This window comes from Uloborus diversus, chromosome 1 (assembly GCF_026930045.1).
Source record: "Uloborus diversus isolate 005 chromosome 1, Udiv.v.3.1, whole genome shotgun sequence".
In the NCBI taxonomy this organism is placed as follows: domain Eukaryota; kingdom Metazoa; phylum Arthropoda; class Arachnida; order Araneae; family Uloboridae; genus Uloborus; species Uloborus diversus.
This window is the reverse complement of record NC_072731.1, coordinates 138,658,430-138,677,242: the sequence shown is the minus strand read 5'-3', so window position 1 is coordinate 138,677,242 and position 18,813 is coordinate 138,658,430. Positions and strand designations below refer to the sequence as shown.

At 32.2% G+C, this 18,813-nt stretch overlaps 1 protein-coding gene across 1 annotated transcript in view; it reads right to left on the bottom strand.

The window, feature by feature from the left end:
* Window positions 1–1,215: 1,215 nt before the first annotated feature.
* Window positions 1,216–18,813, bottom strand: part of LOC129232452 (mediator of RNA polymerase II transcription subunit 19-like) — a 29,837-nt gene continuing 12,239 nt past the window's right edge. Inside the window, exons 3-6 of the mRNA XM_054866600.1 lie at window positions 18,285–18,384; window positions 11,883–11,997; window positions 6,437–6,543; window positions 1,216–1,434 (exon numbers count right to left, since the gene is read on the bottom strand). Coding sequence (XP_054722575.1) covers window positions 1,348–1,434; window positions 6,437–6,543; window positions 11,883–11,997; window positions 18,285–18,384 — 409 coding nt within the window. The 3' untranslated portion in view covers window positions 1,216–1,347. The remainder of the gene's footprint in view (window positions 1,435–6,436; window positions 6,544–11,882; window positions 11,998–18,284; window positions 18,385–18,813) is intronic.

The following is an 18,813-nucleotide window of genomic DNA, read 5'->3' as shown; positions in this document are numbered from 1 at the left end:
AGTTTTATTACTCTAGTATTTGGTGCAGATTTTCGACTGTTATCAAGGCTTAAATTTCTTTCACAGGCTTTTCATTACACTATGAATTGAACATTGGCTTTTCTGTAAAATTGCTGTACTTTTAAGAACTGGTCACGACTAAGTTTACTAACTCATTTACTAAGTTCCATGGATACCTTCTGCAATATGGTACATCATCTCAAAGTAAATCAGTGGGAAGGTTAAAGCCATTAATTTTTTAATCATCATAGGCTATATTGCTACAAAGGCTAAAATATTTGTTGCAGTCTGATTTCTATAATTGTTAAAATCAAAAGTACTGCTTAAACTTAGGCTAATGTTCCACCCCCCCCACCCCCCCCAAAAAAAAGAATGTTAAATAAACCACTTTAATTTAGGTTTGTGGTTTCAAATCTGAATCAAAATTAGAAATAAAATAAAAGTAAAAATAAATAAATGAAAATTCAAAACCAAAAGCAGTAAATCAGTTTAAAGTGAAAAGCACAAAATGAAATAAACAATAAATGCACTGATATTAAACAGAGTGCTGCACACGGTTTTAGCAAGAGTAACTTTGGTTGTAATTGCTGATAAGGAAGATTTAAAAACACTACAGCAGTATAATTTATTAATGCTTCATGTTGTAACGATCTATACTTTACTTCACATAGACAATAGTGTGTTATGAAATAGTTGTTGATAAAAATATGAAACATTAAATTGTGAAAAATGCTAAATTTGGTAATTTTTTGCTGAAAATCTAAAATTTCAAACTTCTTGGGTCCAATTTAAGCTGCTTGAAAAATGAAAATATTTGGTGTGGGGAACATTTTTAAGACTAGGGACAAATGGATTTGATTCTAGAAAGTTTTTTTTTTTTGAATACATCCCAGGGGGGATTGATGTGACTGAAAAGCATTGCTAATTCGATGGCTACAGAAGAAATGGTTGCCTCTGGTGACTTGATATTAGCTTTTCTCTCTCTCTCACACACACGCAAACAAACAAAAAAAAAAAAGAAAAAAATCAAAGCGTTTATAAGAGTTATGGATAATCAAGGTTTAACCTAATAATGAAACATATAAAAAAAAGATTTTTTTTTTCAACTTTCAGGATTCTGCATATTCTACATAAACTTTTCTGTATTAAGATTGAAGAATTAAAAATGACAAAATGCTTTCAAAATCAAACAGATTAAATTTGATGCAGAATCAATCTTGTGTATATACAGATTTATTCCATTTCACATATTCAAACACATATAAAATATATTACTATACAAGAGATAAAATAAATACATAGATAATATAAAACTCAATGCTTTTTCAGAATTCGGAGTTCCGAAATTCACATAGGCTTAGGTGTTCCATTAGGATGAGTCAGTGCTCCAGGTGTACTTGCAATGGATGTACCAGTTGGTGGATCTACATGTTTCTACAAGAAAATAGATAAATAGGTGAATTTCCATAGATAAATAAATTGCTTACCGCAAAAGAACTTATTTCCGTGAGGATTAAATTTTTCTGAGTGTTTTAATTAAGAAAATTTAAGCCTCACATGAATTATTTTAACTTAACATATATTATTGACTTTTCAGTTCTGTTCATGCAAACTTAGCTTTTCAGCTTACAAAAGCAGATTTCTTCATTTTAGCAAAAAATCACTGCTAGCAAAAACAGGTGCTTTTACAATATTTTTGAAAGAAAACCAAATGGAAAACCATTGGCAATAATGCAATATGGAAAAATTATAGTTCCTTAGCATATTTTACAATACTAAAATAATAGTTTAAAAAGCATTAATTACAATATATAGTGTAATAGTAATACAATAGGATTAGGGTTTACAGTTTCTTCCAAAGCAGAAAAAATGCTTGAAAAAAAATCCAAGGTTTTTAATGATTCTTTAGTAGTTCTAAAGCAAATTTTTCATTCTGAGCAAATCGCTTGCTGATTCATGTTCCTAGCCTTCTGACAGATTGGTATCCTCGGTGAAAAGAAACAGCAAAAAATTAGGATATCGTCATCAACATTACTGTTTTTTTTTTTTTTAATTACGCCCACCAACGTCCTCTCGGACATAAGGCGCCTTGCAGTCCAATACTTCAGGGAGCTATAGAGCGGAGAAGCTCCCTGAAGTCGACATCCTCCAGCACTTCGGCAATCAAAAAGATGCTCCCCTGTCATTTGCCTAGTCCCTTCACATAGTGGGCACAGCGGGGAGCCGGCCAGTCCGATTTTAAAAAGATGGGCTTGTAAGTAATTGTGACCAGTAATGAGACGAAAAGATGTAACTCCTTCAACTCGAGGGAGAAGGGGAAGTTGCAGTCTTGTTTGGTCTTCAAGAAGACACGCCCAAGATTTTCCGCTGGCAATGCCACGGAGAGATGAAATTCTTTTGAGCCTGATATTGCTCCCAAGATGTCGCTTGGCGTTTCGAAGAGATCAACATTACTGTATTCATCAATGTTTAAATTAAAGGTCACTCAATGTTCTTTAGTTGAAGTTTGGTTAAAAGCAGCAAGTTGTCTTCATAGTAGAGGTGGGAGATGTCATTCTTTTTACAGGGTTCATACTCAATTTGGATAAAAAAATTTCCATGACTTTTCCAAGACTTCATAAAATTTTTCATGACCTTGTTACATAAGAAGAAGAGTGCTATTTAATGTAAAACTTGATAATTTCCGAAAGTGGGCTTTAAAAAAATTGTTACATAAGTGTCACTACCTCATTGAAGCACGTGTGACTCAAAATAATCAGTGCATAGTGCAGAAACTATAAATTCTTCTTTGTCTTTATCATATAAATTGCAGCAAAATAAATACAGAGTGAATGTAATACAGTGATGTTTAAATATCTAATAAGTATTTAATAATTAGGGACGAATAGTAATGAATGGGACAAAAATTGAATGAGTCATTTACTAAGTTTCTAATAATAAATTTACTTCATGAAAACATTGTCCTTTGGTGTCAATAGTGCATCTAATCACCCATGTAACTTGACAGTATATGCGTTCATTAAAGTAAAGCCACATTTTTCAGTAAATTCATTTTTCTAAACCAGATATTTCAGCTGGCCACAAGGATCAGTTTTGCGAGTTGTATGTTGGGCACCAGTTTTAGAGTATTATAATAACCCTATTTCTATGTTCTATTGCCAGGCTAAAGTCTTCATTTTCTAAAGCCTGCAACATATTAAGATAAACTCTGGTAAATTTCATTATGAATTTTTTACAAGTAGTTGAAATGAACTCGGATGCAATTAAATTACACTTTTTGAGGGGGGTGGCAAAAATCAAGAATGTGCAATTCCACAACTACAGAATACAAAATATAAAAAGTGCTGAAAATAATGGTAAATTCAAAATTAGTGACACCCCAGTAGTAAAATCACATTACAAAAAAAAAAAAGGCGAGTGGCTGTTACAGAAGCCGATGAAATTGGTTCCAAACTTTGAATTTGTTTTTCAGATTGTTCAACTTATATGCAATATCACTAAATCACTCAATATTTCAAGAGCTCTTTTATCTATTGTTACTTTTTTACTGCCCAAGACATTTTTCTACGACTTAAAAAAAATTCCATGACTTTTAACGAAAATGTTAGTTTTCCATGACTTTTCCAGGTCTGAAATGTGTTTATTTTTTTTCCCATGATTTTCCAGGATTTCCATGACCCGTACGAACCCTGTTTTTAATGATCCGTTCATCAGATGATCGTTCCTTTGAACGACTTCGTTCATTAAAAAAAGTTGCAGGGGATCTCTGCACTACATCGACATACTCACATACATTCGATATGTTTCACTACATCAGTAATCTTCTTTGAAGGAAAGATATCTAAAATTATCTTAAAGAAAGAAAAATATGACAACGAAATTTATTTATTCGAGTTTTAAGTATTTCTCTGTTTCCGAATGGTAAGACTTGTTTTCCATTCCAAAAATCGCAGGTTCCATTTCAGCGTGTCAAAAAATAAAGTTATTAAATTTTTCCAGCTACAGCACTGTATATACATTTAGTATTACCAATATACCATGTATAACGAAAAAAGTAACAACAAATTCATCAGTAGCTCAGCCAGAGTACCGGATAACTTTATTTAAAAAAAAAAAACTCACCTAAACATTAGGGATCTTCAAAATTATTCCACAGTACCGATGAGAACAGAAAAAAAGAAAAAAAAAAAAACCCTGCAACTTTTTAAACGGGAAAAAATATTAGACAGCAATAATCCTTTTTAAAATCTCTGGATATTGAATGTAAAATAAGCGACTTGGAAGCAGTCAAGTTTACCACCCAAAGATTATTTTTGAGCAATCACAATTGCTTATTGTTCTCACTTGACTGTTTTTGGCGTCTTTTGATTTTTCCCACCGCCACCCTCCGCACCATCACCGTCGACAGACTCCTCACGATGCTGCTCCTATAGCGAAAGCCGTCTCCAGGTTGCATCCATGTCCTACACAAACACTCGCATACATACACAACTACACACACGCACGCACGCACACACAAACACATATACAAACACATACACACACGCATACATACAGACACCCACACATACACACAACTACCCACACATTCATGCCTGCACACAGACACAAACACATATGCCTACACACACAGACACACATGCCTACATACACACCCGTGATTGCGAAAAACATAATTTGAATTCAAGATGTCAAAATTCAAATTATACATTTTTTTTTTACTTTTTAGTTAATTTTGATACAAAATTTTTTTTTTTAGTTTTAAAAACTATTATTTCATTTTTATTTTTCTTCTTTTTTTTTCTATTTAGCTTAACTTGTTTTAAGAAAAAATATTCATTTCAACATAATTCAAAATCTTTTATATTCATGAAATTTGCCTCAAAATAAAGGACTAAAGGTCTTGGGCATGAAATAAGTTCAAAAAAATTATAACTCATGTTCTAATTACCTTGGAACATTGAAATAAATTTTGTTTGATGCAGAAAAATCAAAGGTTTTTGTAGATTTTTTTAAATAATTTCTGTGAGCATTTTAAACTATTTTTCTTCTTTACATTGTTGGATATATGCCAAAATGTTGACTAAAATTGGAATAAACTAAAAATTACTTATTAATTAATTTGATTACATTGCATTGTCACCGGGTTTGAGGTCGCGGGCCTAATTTCAAAAGAATCTGATCGCAGGAAGTAGGCGAAATTTGAGTTGCAAGATTCCGTTATAAAATACATACATACAGGTGAAGCTAATAAAAGAGTGTTAATAATTTAAAAAATAAAGCCAAATCAATATAGATGGTAGTTGATAGGGATGTTATAGAAAACAATAGGATGACTAGAAATGTGATTATTTTTTGAAATAATTTTGGCGATAGAAAGCGTGAGAAAGATTTTAGCAGTTGCGTGGGACAGGAAGTTGGCATTTTGTTAGTAGCCCAAACATTTTGTTAGTTGGTCAAACAAGTTACACAAATCATTACTAACGGATACGTTGGAAAATTGCAAATGAACTTCAACGTTTGTAGAAAAATTATGAATAAAAAGCAGAAAGTAAAAAGATTCGAAATGAATATATTGTAGTGCACTGAGAAAAAAGAAATTTGAGATTGATTGAGAGTTAAAAACTTGAAGATGAATGTAATAAAAAAAAAAAAGTGATTTTATTACAAGTACGTGTGTTCCAAACTACTCACCCTTCAAAAGAACGGTCGTTCATTTAAGGGTACGAACGGATCCATTTATTTTAAGGATTCGTTCTTTTTGACCCGTTCGTTCATGAACGACACATCTCTACTTCATAGTTTAAGTCACTATCACTTCGGTCATTCCATCAAATGTTTCCTAAAAGCTTTGGATACAAGATAGTGTCACTTTTTCCATGCATCCGCCATTAGGCTGCATAGCATTAGTGACAAATTTAAATTCCAAACACAGCAGACTTGATTATTGGTTAAAATTCAAGAACAGTCAGAGATACTGAGTACTTTAAATTTTTTAGAGTTTTAGCATTTAGGAAAAAAAAGTTTATATAAAAACCTGTACTGCAGTGTAAAGTTTTGGAAAGCCTGAATTGTGGCAGATTCTCTTTGTTTTTGAAGCATTGAAACAATATCGTTAAAGTTTTGTTTTTAAAATGACTGGACATGCAGCTTTATCTAACCAAAAAAAAAACACATATTTTGAATTTTTGTGCCAGCAACAAAAACTGAGCACTTTTAAGTAAAATTAAGCACTTTAAACACCACAAATACTTTTAATGCTTTTTTTAAGTCATGAAAGAAACAAGTGAAGCAATTTAACCTCTTACTTAGTAATATGCAAGTTATTTTACTAATCATTTCATAAATTCTTTTTTGTCAATATCACGGATATTTAAAGCTTTTGTTTAATTTTTTAAAATTAATATTTTATTAAAAAAAAATCAATAAAACTAACTTTTTTCTTTCTTTTTTCTTTCTTCTTTTTCTTTTTCTCTTTTTCTTCATCATGCCTTTTCTGCTTTTTATGCTTCTTTTCATGAGGTCCTTCAACAGTTGTTGTTTCTAATACAAGAATATAAAAACTATTATGCAGGAACCATGTAAGGTATACAGTCATTTATTGAATCAATCAAGGCTGCAAGAAAAGCTTTTCTAATGAAAAGACCACTTTTTATTTAAAAAAGAAGGCCAGCTGTTATTGCCTTTTAAAAAAAGTATGTGACACTATTTACATTAGTGATGTAACATTCATGCTAATGTTCTGATTTCAATGTTTTTTCAAAGGTGAAAAGAAGAAAACACTTGGATATTAACTATTGCAGTATTTTATTTTTTAAAGTTAAACATCATATGGAATATTAAATATTGTTTAAAGGCAACCTAATTAAAAAATTAATCATTATAATAATCCTTTAATTAGATTTAAGAAAAACTAAAGATATCTTACAATACTTTAATTTCATACCTCAATTTTAATTCTGATAAAATGAGACTGAAATAGCAGGAAATCACTTGAATAAATTGTGATTTGTAATGATATTTGAAGCAACTTGGGTTTGTATATGCATGTATGGTAAATAAGGGCCCAAATTTTTTTTTTTATTAATGAGTCCCTGCCGATGATCCAGGTTACTGATAGTTGAGAGCTAACACTGAATAACTATCGACATACATTGAAGAAAAAATAAAATTATACCACCAGTGATTATGCGATTAAACTTCTTGACCTCATAATTTACAAGGAATTTCACTTGAAAATATTCAATTTTTGATGTAAATCAAAATAAAAAAAATTTCATTTATTTGCCTCTTAACACAGCATAAGCACCAAGAAGGAATTAAAAATATAAAAACGGCAAATAATAGATTTTATTTAAGTAAAATAACTTTAAAATTGCATTTTAACAAGTTTACAAGGTGAATATTACAGATAATTACTGATGTAATCCCCAAAAGTTTGAAGTAAGGGAAACAATTTAGAAGTGTGGAGGAAAAAACATAATGAATAGAACCGGATTTCCAGTATTAATATACAAAAAAAAAAAAAAAGTATTTTGGTATACAACCGGAATACGATCACCCCTGTATAAAACTAGGCAATTCCTGAAGACAATCAGTAAAAAGACAGTACATAGGGTTCGAAAATGGCATGCTATTTTCGAAAATATCCAATATTTCAATATACATCCGAAATTTTCAATCTCGTTAAATAGTAACTGCATCCTTAAATCAGTTATTAATTTTCTTATATTATTATTATAATATATAGACTTAAAATTGATGCTTCTTTCATTATACAGTGAAACCTCCCTTAAATGATACTCCCGAATAACGGACACCTCTAATTAACGGACATTTTTGCAAGTCCCAGTCCCTCAATATAGGCCATTCCATGCAACTCACTCTGAATAACGGACACTCCGAATAACGGACAGTTATTTCAAAAAAAAATTTCCCTTGCGACCGTAGCACTTCCGTTTTTTTTTCTTTTCACAGAATATCTTAGTAACTGCTTGCCTTACTTACAAAGCTTTTCATCCTCCGCAACTGATATCCCCCCCCCCCCCGTCATTTCCTTATCACTGTTTCTTGGAATTAAAATGAAAAAGAAAAAAATATCTTAATTTTATTACGGCTAATTTTGAGAGTATTGAAGCAGATAAGTGAAAACTGATGTCAGTCTAACAATTAAAGTACGTTTTTCTTAAGATTTTAATGAATTTTGTACACAATAACTATTTAAAAGTTAATATAAAAAAGAGGAAACTGGGCGCATTTTCTAACTGGGGCTCTCGGGAGATGCAATTGAGCAGACTGGCGGCGGTAGTAGTTGGCTTTATGGCGCTGTGGTTTCGTTGGGTTTAGACATGAAAAAGTTTTGCCCATATTCAAGGTCATATTGCCAACTGTCAATCATGCAATAGTGATACTCGAGATAAAATAAATAAATTAACCATAAAAAGTGTGTGCGTGGGGGGGGGAGGGGGTTGCTCCACCGAATCGCCGCTGTTGGTAATGCAAAAAAGAGATGTCAAACTGTTTTAACTGTTTACTTTAATTGATTAAATGCTTTTTAAGACAAGTGTGTGCTGTCAGTATACCTTTATTAAGAAAAAACAGATTAATTACACTTGACGTAAAATGTAATAAACCTTTCGCAATTGTTTCGATTGTGTTCTAAAAAGGGAACAACAGCCCATTTTGAAAAAGGTAAATTAAGTAGTTCCTCCTAATAGCGGACACCTCCCAATAACGGACAAAACTTCTAGTCCCTTGACTGTCCGCTATTCGGAGGTTTCACTGTATAAAAATATACATTTTATGTAAATATTTACGTACTTTAAACCGTATTTATTGAATTGTTGTTGTTATCGTGTTAAATGAAGTGCAGTGTGTGAAAGGTTTAGATGCCTCCAAAAGTCTTGATGACAAGATCTGCTATATTGAGTTACTGACGAAAACATTAGATGCTTCACTCATTTTTCTTTATTAGTTACTCATAGAAAATTATATATCTCAGAAATGAAAAAATATGCATTTGTCAGTAAAAACAGTCACAAGATATTTTCCTTTCTTTTAACCAACTTTTAGTTTTCAATTAGGTGTTTTAAATCTATATTAAAATTGCAACATTCCTAATACCTGTATAGTTATAAAATAAAAATAAATATTATGTTATTGCATTATAATAATAACATAAATTATATACAGAAAGTATATTACATTTTGATACTTTTTAATGATAAATTAACAATATTAATAGATTAATACATGTACCTTTTATACTGCAAATATCATAAATATCAGAATATCATGATATTTTCAGAATAAATATCAGATTATATTGGCCAATATAAATCGGCGAAACCAGCTTGTACATACACCCTGATCAGGGTAGGGTTTTTGACGCGACCCTGAAAGCAGAACACCACTAAATTTGTGATGTATGTCACAAAACAAATGCCTGAGCTGCCAAACAATTCTGTTTAAATGCGAGGCTATAGCTCCAACATTTCGAGATTTCTGCAGAAACGGCAGATTTTTTGCACAAATTTTCCAACTAAAAAACAACCACAGAGTCCGTTTTTTGTGAAAAATCAAATATTTTTGTGAAAAACGAAATTTTTTTGTGAAAAATCAAAAAAAATTTTTTTTTTTCCGAAAGATCGTTTTCTTTTTTTTTTTTGTAAAATAAAATTATTTTGTAAAAACGAAAAATTTAAATTTATAAACATTAATAAATGCGTTTGGGGGAGGGGGAGGCTCATGGAGCAAACTACGGCATTGAAATAATTTGTTGGAAGTTTTACAGTATTTTTTGTCTTTTCTAGGGCATTTTCGAAGGTTATCATAGCAATAGGGAGGTACGAAACAGGAGACCCCGCTCTGCTATGCCATCTGGGGCTTCCAGAGAACGGACCTTTCGGCCGGGGCCCCCTTACCCGTAAGGGAACGAGATCTAAACCACTTACGACTCTAGACACCGTGGACCCAGGTACGGACCTGACTCCGGTGGTGCCCATTGCCTACTCACTGTTCCACTCGATAGCCATTGGGCAGATACAAGCAATAGGGAGGTATCATTCTACAGCGGATGGTCAACCTAGATGTATCAGTATCTATATACCGTTTCACATCTTGTTAAATTGTACTAGAAATTTTTTCTGAAGATTTTGTATAAAGAGTAAAATCATAAAATTATTGAAAAAAAAAAAATCAGGCAGTTGTTCAGTATTTAGCTTTTTGGCGCATGAAATTTTTACAGAGCACGAAATTTTGGTTTAAATTTGTAATTTTAACAAAAATAAGTATAAATTTTATTTGTTTACCTCTGAATAAAGCATAGTAAGCATTTAAAAAAATGCAAAAAATTCCATTCCTATAGCGGATGCAAAAAGATTGAAATTTTTGAAGTGAAGGCATCAAAAGTATAAGAACGGAATATAAAAGAATTTATATTAGTAAAATCTTTTCAAATTGCATATTAAAGGTTAATGATAAACATATTGATAATGTCTATCGACATAGTTGAAGCAAAAATAAAATTAAACCATCGAACCGTCTTGACACTTTTAAAAGAACACGAAATTCTGCTTAAACTAATGATTTCACTAAAAATAATGAGAATTTTCATTTATTTGCCTCGTAACAAAGCTTAGTTAGCATGAAAAATGAGTAAGATTTGATTGTCATACCGGATGCAAAGAGATAGCGTTTTTCAAAATGAAGGCATCAAGAGTGAAAAACAGCAAATAAAAGAGTTTATTTAAGTAAAACAATTTTAGAATTGCATTTTAAAAGGTTTACATGATGAATATTATTGATAACCACCGACATTTTCGCCGAAAATTCGTAGTTAGAAAAGAAAAAAAAAAAGGAGGTGGGGTAATGTAAAACAATGGCCAATACCAGATTCCCGATATGGACATAGGAAAAAAATACAGGAATTCCGGTTTATAACCGATACACGAGCACCCCTGTTAGCATAAAAAATTTAAAACTAATATAATTTCTTCTTAAGATAACGTTAAAACATCACACCATAAAGGCACAAAAATTGCCAAGCTGGAAAATGTTAGGAATATTTTCCAAGTCCCTGTGAAAGGTTTACTAGACATTTATTTATTTAGCGTTAATGTTAATTTTATAGTTGGTAACCATATCTGAAGCGATCACATTTCTTCCCCAACCTATAGCTATTCTATTTGTTAGCAGTACCAAGTTCAATTCGCTGATATGTGTTATTATTGTTTAGATTGAGAGCAGAGGGAGAAAGGTGCTGAGGCAGCAATATCAATATGCAGAGGCCATAACATTTTCAGAAAAATCTATAACAACAACATCGTTGCAGGCTATTTTTATTCTGCTGTGATAAAAGAAACAGTAAGCATCACAGAAATATGCAGACATTTCTTTTGAAAAATTAGCCGTTATTTTGATTTTAAATTTGCTTTTACAGTAAATGATTTGTGAAAGATCCTTTTTTAATGATTAGAATTTTGTGAAGGGTCTGTTTTGGTTGATCGGAATTTTGTGAAGGGTCCGTTTTGAGTGATCGTATTTTTGTGAAGGGTCCGTTAACGGACCCAAATTTCCCCTGGCCAGACCCCTGGCAGGTTTCCTCCAAATTAGAACACAATCTAAAATTTCTAAAAATTGAGTCTATTTAGTCAAAAACGTGCACAAAATTTTGAGTTATACATTATGTGCAAGGACTTTAGATTTACTTCATACTTAAAGAAATGATGAAATCAGAAAATTACCATTCTTTAAGATAAAACAGCAGAATGTGACTCTCAGAATTTTTTGAATTGCATTTGAAGCTTAATTCATCAATTAAGCTACTTCATTAGTAATTTTACCACAACTAACATATTAAAAGTGAAAATCCTTATTAATACCTTGTTGTGATTCTTGAGTAGGAGTATCACCGGCCTTGTGTTTATGCTTTTTGTGTTTATCTTTATGTTTCTTTCTTTGAGGTTGCTGGCTCATGAGACGATATTGTTCCGGGAGCTGTAAATAGAGCAATGTGGTATATAAGACAGAGATTTTAGTCTTTTTAAGGGACTTCTTAACCCTAGCGTCAATGACTGGGTACAGTACTTTTTGAGAATTTTATCATTTTTAATTAAGCCTCCACAAAATTGCTTTTAATCCTCCTTCTAAACAAAGATGTAATCATGTTTTCAGAAGAAAAAAAAAAGGGGTTTTTTTTAGCATTAAATTTTTTTACACATTATTTAATAACTAGATACTAGGGTAACCAATACACGGTGCACAAAAAAAAAAGCACCCTTCAAAATGCTTCTGACACCATTCTTGAAATGAGGAAGGCTTAACTTCACCTAACCCTCACACGAAATGAGGGGTGCTGCAAGACGTCCCTCATTTTGTGTGATTGACATTGTGTTCCATTCGAAACGAGGGGGTGCCTTGCAGCGCACCGAGCGATTACCCCGCTCGTCCCCCCTCTTTGGACGGCTCCGCCCCCTCCCCCCAATATCTAAAAAGTCATCACAAATGACTTTTTTTTTTCTCGTAGGGGTGTTTTACAATTTTTTCCCTTATTTTTCCATGTAAAACCAAAGTATTTGACTCATTTCTATGACATGGTAATCCGGAAAAAAATTCATGTTTTAAAAAAAATAATAAAATAAACATTTGAAAACACCGCATGTTGCATACGAATCACACTACAAATCTTAGATGCAAAGAAACTTCAAGTATTATTGATATCTAACCAAATTACATTCATAGATGAAATTAAGATTTTTAATGAATTAAGTATACTTATAATATGCGTTAATGTATATTTATATTTCATCGTTTATCATACAAGAAAGAAACTTAATTTTGAAACAATTGATCAATTGTGTCAAAATCAAACTTAGTTTTGTAATAAAACTATTATTGCCTTTGGTTGGCCCCCAGAGTTGCTTTTGTTATGATAAGAAGCGGAAAGCAATATTAAGGCTTTTTCTTTCAACTTACGAACATATTGCTTCATTGTCAGTGATACCAAATTAAGAACTTAGTCTCTTGTTTTGTAGACAATATTTCAGTTGCAATTATGGCCTTTTTTTTTTTTTTTGGAGTGTACCTACAAGTGTCAGAGGTCATGACACTAAAGGTTGAGTAAGTGAGAGCAAGGTAAAATAACATTAAAAATAACATTTTTCGATGCAGCAGGCCACATGGATGAACTTTGCTGGCTTCATATGGTCTGTGGGCCATAAGTTGAGCACCACTGATATAAATAAATGAAATACTATGCATTCACTATGAAATACCGAGGCGTACAACTAAATGCATCCAGTATCACAGAAAACTGGAGAAAAACATGTTTTCCTTAAAGACCAGTCAACGTTGAACATACGCATAAGACTAAAATATTCAGTTATCTAACGTTTTGAAGCACAAAAAATGCAAATTACTGTAGACATGTGTTTTGGTGTTACAAGGAACACCTTTTTCAATGCAAATATGTGTGAGCTTCTGGATGAAAAGTGGATGACTTTTCAATCAGCAAAATCATCTCCAAGATTCCGTCAGGAGCAACATCCGCTTCCGAGAGTTTCGGCATGAGTTGGTCATTCTTCCTTTCCCAAACCCCAATCCGGTACATCACCATTAAGTTCCTAGCTACAGGTGTACCTGGTTGCACGGCAGAGTTGGAGATCAGTCTTGATGTTTGCAGCTACTTTGAAAAATGATCCGTAACGGAACTCGTTGAGGGACTTTTCTGTGGCTAGAGCACCATACCATGAGAGATACATATGACCCCAACAGCCTCAATGGATTCAAGGGAAGAAGAACTGTTGATATCTACCTTAGATACATGATTTTAGATTTCTGGTACATTTTGGCAACAGAATGTTTAAATCAGTTAGGGATATGGCTATCACAAGAACAACCAAGAGGACTTCCTCTCAAACAGGGGCAGCATTTCAGCATTTCGTTTGGGGGGTCGAAGGAAATTCTTGAACATGAATTTCCTCAATACGGAATAAGATGCATATTGGTTAACAAGAAGTGATAATAAAATGGTTTTAACATTAAGAATAATTTGGTTTGTTAAGAACAATTAAAATTTTTGATACCGAAGCTATAAATTTATTTTGTTAATAAGTTATATCACAAAATATCTTGATACTAGTTTTTATTTTTTATTAATCTGCTATTTTTGGTGTCAAAAAGAACAGAAAATTTTGTTCCTTTATTTAATCAATATCCAATGTTGCTCAGTCACTTTCCTATGCCGGGCTGATGAGTGCTAATAAGCATGAAACTGCAGTCCTCGGCTGGAAATGACCGAGCTGGCGGTGTATTTCATGTATTTCTGCTTTAGCCCTATTGGGCGGTAATTTACTGAATATACCATGCCTTGCCTTCAATCCTCAAGTTGAACCGAACCATTGCTTTGATCACTCATCTGGTCTGCGCTAATTCTATATTGGCTACCAGTTTGTGGCACTCTTGGCTTCCTTAAGAGGTTTTTCATCTCCAGCTCAGTCACTTTCCTATGCCAGGTTGATGAGTGCTAATAAGCATGAAACTGCAGTCCTTGGCTGGAAATGACTGAGCTGGCGGTGTATTTCATGAATATCCAACGATTTGCTTTATTGACAGTACGGCTAGGATGAAGGTCTTGCTTGCCTCATTGTGCTTCAAAGGCAATAATCCAGGGTCCATACTCGATTTGGATGAAAAAATTCCATGACTTTTCCAAGACTTCATAAAAACTTTCATGACCTTGTTACACGAAGAGAGTAGTACTATTTAATGTCAAACTCTCCAATTTTCATAAATAAGCATTTAGCCAAACTTTTAAGTGAATGCCACTACCTCATCGAAGCGCTTACTTGTGCTTGTGATTGAAAAAATGTCAGTGCACACCATAGAAACTAATTATAAACTGTTCTGGTCTTAAACATATAAATTTAAGTGAAATAAAAAAAGTAGAAAACACAATTTATTAATGCTTAAATGTCTAATAAATGAGGCAGCACAGTAATAAATAGGACAAAGTTTGCATGAGTCATTAAAGTTTTGAATAATAAATTTCCTTTATAAAAATACGGCCTTTAGGTGTCAGCAGTGCATCTAACCATCCATGTAGCTTAACAGTATTTTCATTCTCTAAAGCAAAGCCACGTTTTTTAGTAAATTCATTTATCTGAACCAGATATTTCAGCTAGCCACATGAATCAGTTTTGTGAGCCATATGTTGGGCAACACTGTTTTAGAGTATTAGAATTCTCCTATTTTAATGTTCTATCCCTGTCTAAAGTATTGATTTTCTAAAGCTTTCAAAAAATTAAGATAAGCTCTGATAAATTTTATACTGATTTTTTTTTTTACAAGTGGTTGAAATGAACTCAGATGCAATGGAATTACTTTTTGAGTGGGCGAGGCAAAATCGAAAAACATGTAATTCCACCACTACAGAATATGAAACATAAGAAGTGTTGAAAATAATGGTGAATTCAAAGTTAGTGATGTCCTAAGTAGTAAAATTACACTACAAAAAAAAAAAAAAAAAAAAAAAAGGCGGGCGGCTGTTACAGAAGCGGATGCAACAGGATTCCAAAACTCAAATGTATTTTTGGGATCATTCAATTTTCCAGTATTAATATCTTTTACAAGCAATACTTATAAATCACTCTAAGTTTTTAATGGTCTTTTAGCTACTGTTACTTCTTCTTGCTAACAAATTTTTCCATGACATTAAACAAATTTTCATGACTTTTAATAAAAATATTAATTTTTCATGACTTTTCCAGGTTTGAAATTTGCTTATTTTTTTCCATGACTTTCCAGGATTTCCATGACCTGTACGAACCATGATAATTTAACCTCCCGAGATACGAAAGTTAAAATTGATTGACATTCATTTCTCATACAACATTCTGGCTGTGTGCTGAGTTTTTTACACTGATGAAGAGGGTCCCTTATTGTAGCCTTGAAATCACTATATGATGTACTTTCGTGTTAATTTGTGCTTATTTACGTTGGTTTTCAATTTAATCAAAAATGTCATCTTTCAAATGACTGACCTGATTGAAAGTCAAAAAACAATGGAAGCAAGAAAGTTATGTCAAAAAGCACATTTCCTTCAGATTCATCTCTTTTAAAATAACCAAGAAAGCTTTTTAAATTGAGCTAGTAATTTATTTTGCGTCATTAAAATGAATAGTCACAATTCACAAAATAATTTCTCTTCCCTCATGCTATTACTTATAAGTGCAATATTTTTTCTTTTTTGTTTTCCATAATCGATCTACACAATATTGCACTTAAGACCAATAATAAATATATCTCATCAAATCCTGTCTCAATTTCAATGAAACTGAATTGATTATTTTAATTAAAATATTGATTTAATCTTTTGACTAAAACTTCATGTGGGCTTTGTCAACGGGGCAGGGACTTTTAGTATGTCTGCTTACTAACCCCTAACAATATTCTGAAGTCAAAATTTTTTTCGCATATTCCATGTACGCTACACCCGTTTTGAGCACTCATTGACTGGACTATGAGTAAACATCCATCCCCCTTCCCATTTCAGTTTAATGAAAACTTCCTATTCAAATGAGTTAAAATAAATTCCTTCCCCTCCCCCAATCTTATTGAAAAACATTAAAAAAAAGCACAGGAACAAAAGTTACACGAATAAACACACACACATTTTTATATAAATATATATATATACATACTAGCAGTACCCGCACAGCAAAGTCCGTGCTAAACATTTAATGGAAGTCTGTTGAATAAAAAAAATTGATGCCCCCTCCCCCTCTGATGTGATATCATTTTTCTTTGTATAAAATACGTACACACCTTTTCGAAAATAAAACTTATTAAAGTTTCTTTGGAATTAAAACTTATCGTCAAATCATTAAATTATATTTACAGTTGCTTTAAAACTCTATTTAGCGAGTGAAGCGGTTTTTACTGCAATTTAAAATATTTTGCCAAATAAACAAAAAAAGGCATCAAATAATATCTTTCAAATGTACAAATAGTTCCGCAACTCTATTGTTTATCGCCAAACTTGCCCAGCAACCATGCTATCATAATTCATCCATCTAACGGAAAAAAAAAGCCAGCGGAACATTCAAAAATCATTGTCAGAAAAAAGAAGAAAATGTCATACATTTCACTCGGATAAAAACAAATCAAAAGTTTCTTTTCTTTCAAAACAAATCGCCAAAACAATGAATTACATTTACTTTCGCTTTAAAACAATAATCCTAGACTGAACTGCTCAGTGCCTAACGTGCCAAGCGACCAAGCTACCGGAACCCAGCCCTTTTGCGAGTGAAGCGGATGTTTTTTTTTTGGCAATAATAAATATTTCGCCAAACAAAAAAGTATAAAATCACATTAACAGTAGCTTTAAAACTTTTATATATTAAGAGCTGCGTTGCCCGACTCTGCCCGGTCTACCTTGAGAATAAAAATTGTGTCAAGTGACATACAATCAGGCTTAAATAAAAGAAAAAAAAAACACCATGCAAAATTATCCTTTCAAACAATGACGACAGATATCAAAATACTTTTAAGAAATTAGAATGTGAAAGATAGATTTTAAAAGCGTAACCATGGAAACACGAAATAAAATAAGTTTAAGAAATTAAATGCAAAATATGGAAAGAAACAATGGATTCAAAAAGTGTAACCATGGAAACGTGAAACGAAAATGGTTGACAACGTGAATCAAAATGACATTTTTCGAATTTGATTTAAAAACGCTTGTAACTTTTTTCCTTTGAAGATAGAAGCTAAGTTTTTCGACCATTGGTCAAGAGAGATCGAGTAAAAAATGTCGCTTTTTCCAATAGTGTCAAAAAGAAAACTGTGGGACAATTCCTTCACATTTTATTGATAGATTTAATGAAGAAAGTAGTGCCTAAATTTCAGCTAAGAATAAAAATGTTCGAGCTAAAAACGCAAATGACTCACGCCGTAAAGTTAGAGCATTGAAACAAATTGTTTAAAACGCGGAAAATTATATCCTTCTTAACGATATATAATAATAATATGCGCAAGTAATTTTTCACTCCCATATTCGGGAATTTATGTGAAATTTGGGCCTAAATTGGAATAAAAAAAGAAACATTTATCGGATTTTTTCGAATTATAGCCTGTATCACTCAGTAAAAAAGCACCTTTCATATAGTGAAGGAATTTTTCAAATAGGTGCAGTGGTTCCGGAGATTACCTCGAACATATAAACACACAAATATCCACCCTCTGTCCCTTTAATATTAGTATAGATATAAAGATGTTTTTCTTACAGGACCAGGATGAAGTCTGAAGCCAGATAGTTGAGAGCCTGTTAGAGGTAAAAGTTCTTTTCCTCCAATTGGTGGTTTTTCAATGAGCGATTTTAAAGAACTAAAAAGAAACATAAAAATAATGTTAATATTTTGTAGGATTTTATACCATGCTCAGTAGTATGTTTCATCTCTTTTTAATGTAATATAAATTTAGATTTCACAGATACAGATACAACATAAGAGAAAAAAAAATTAAACTTCAAATATAAAAGAAAATAAGATAGTACAAATAAAGTGCCATTGAAATTAACATTACTTTATTTTTAATATGATTTCTACTGGCCAAAAAGTACAAAGCATTCACATTTCTCAGACCCCGAAGTGGTTTTTTTCGGGGGGGGGGGGAGTAGGAAACCAAAAAAGTAGGAAAAAAATCATTTAAAAAAGTAAGAAAAAAATACAAAGAGATAGGACTGAACACACGTCAAGAGGAAACAAATTTAGTGTAAACTTTATTTCTAATGTAAAATAAACTAACAGTACTTTT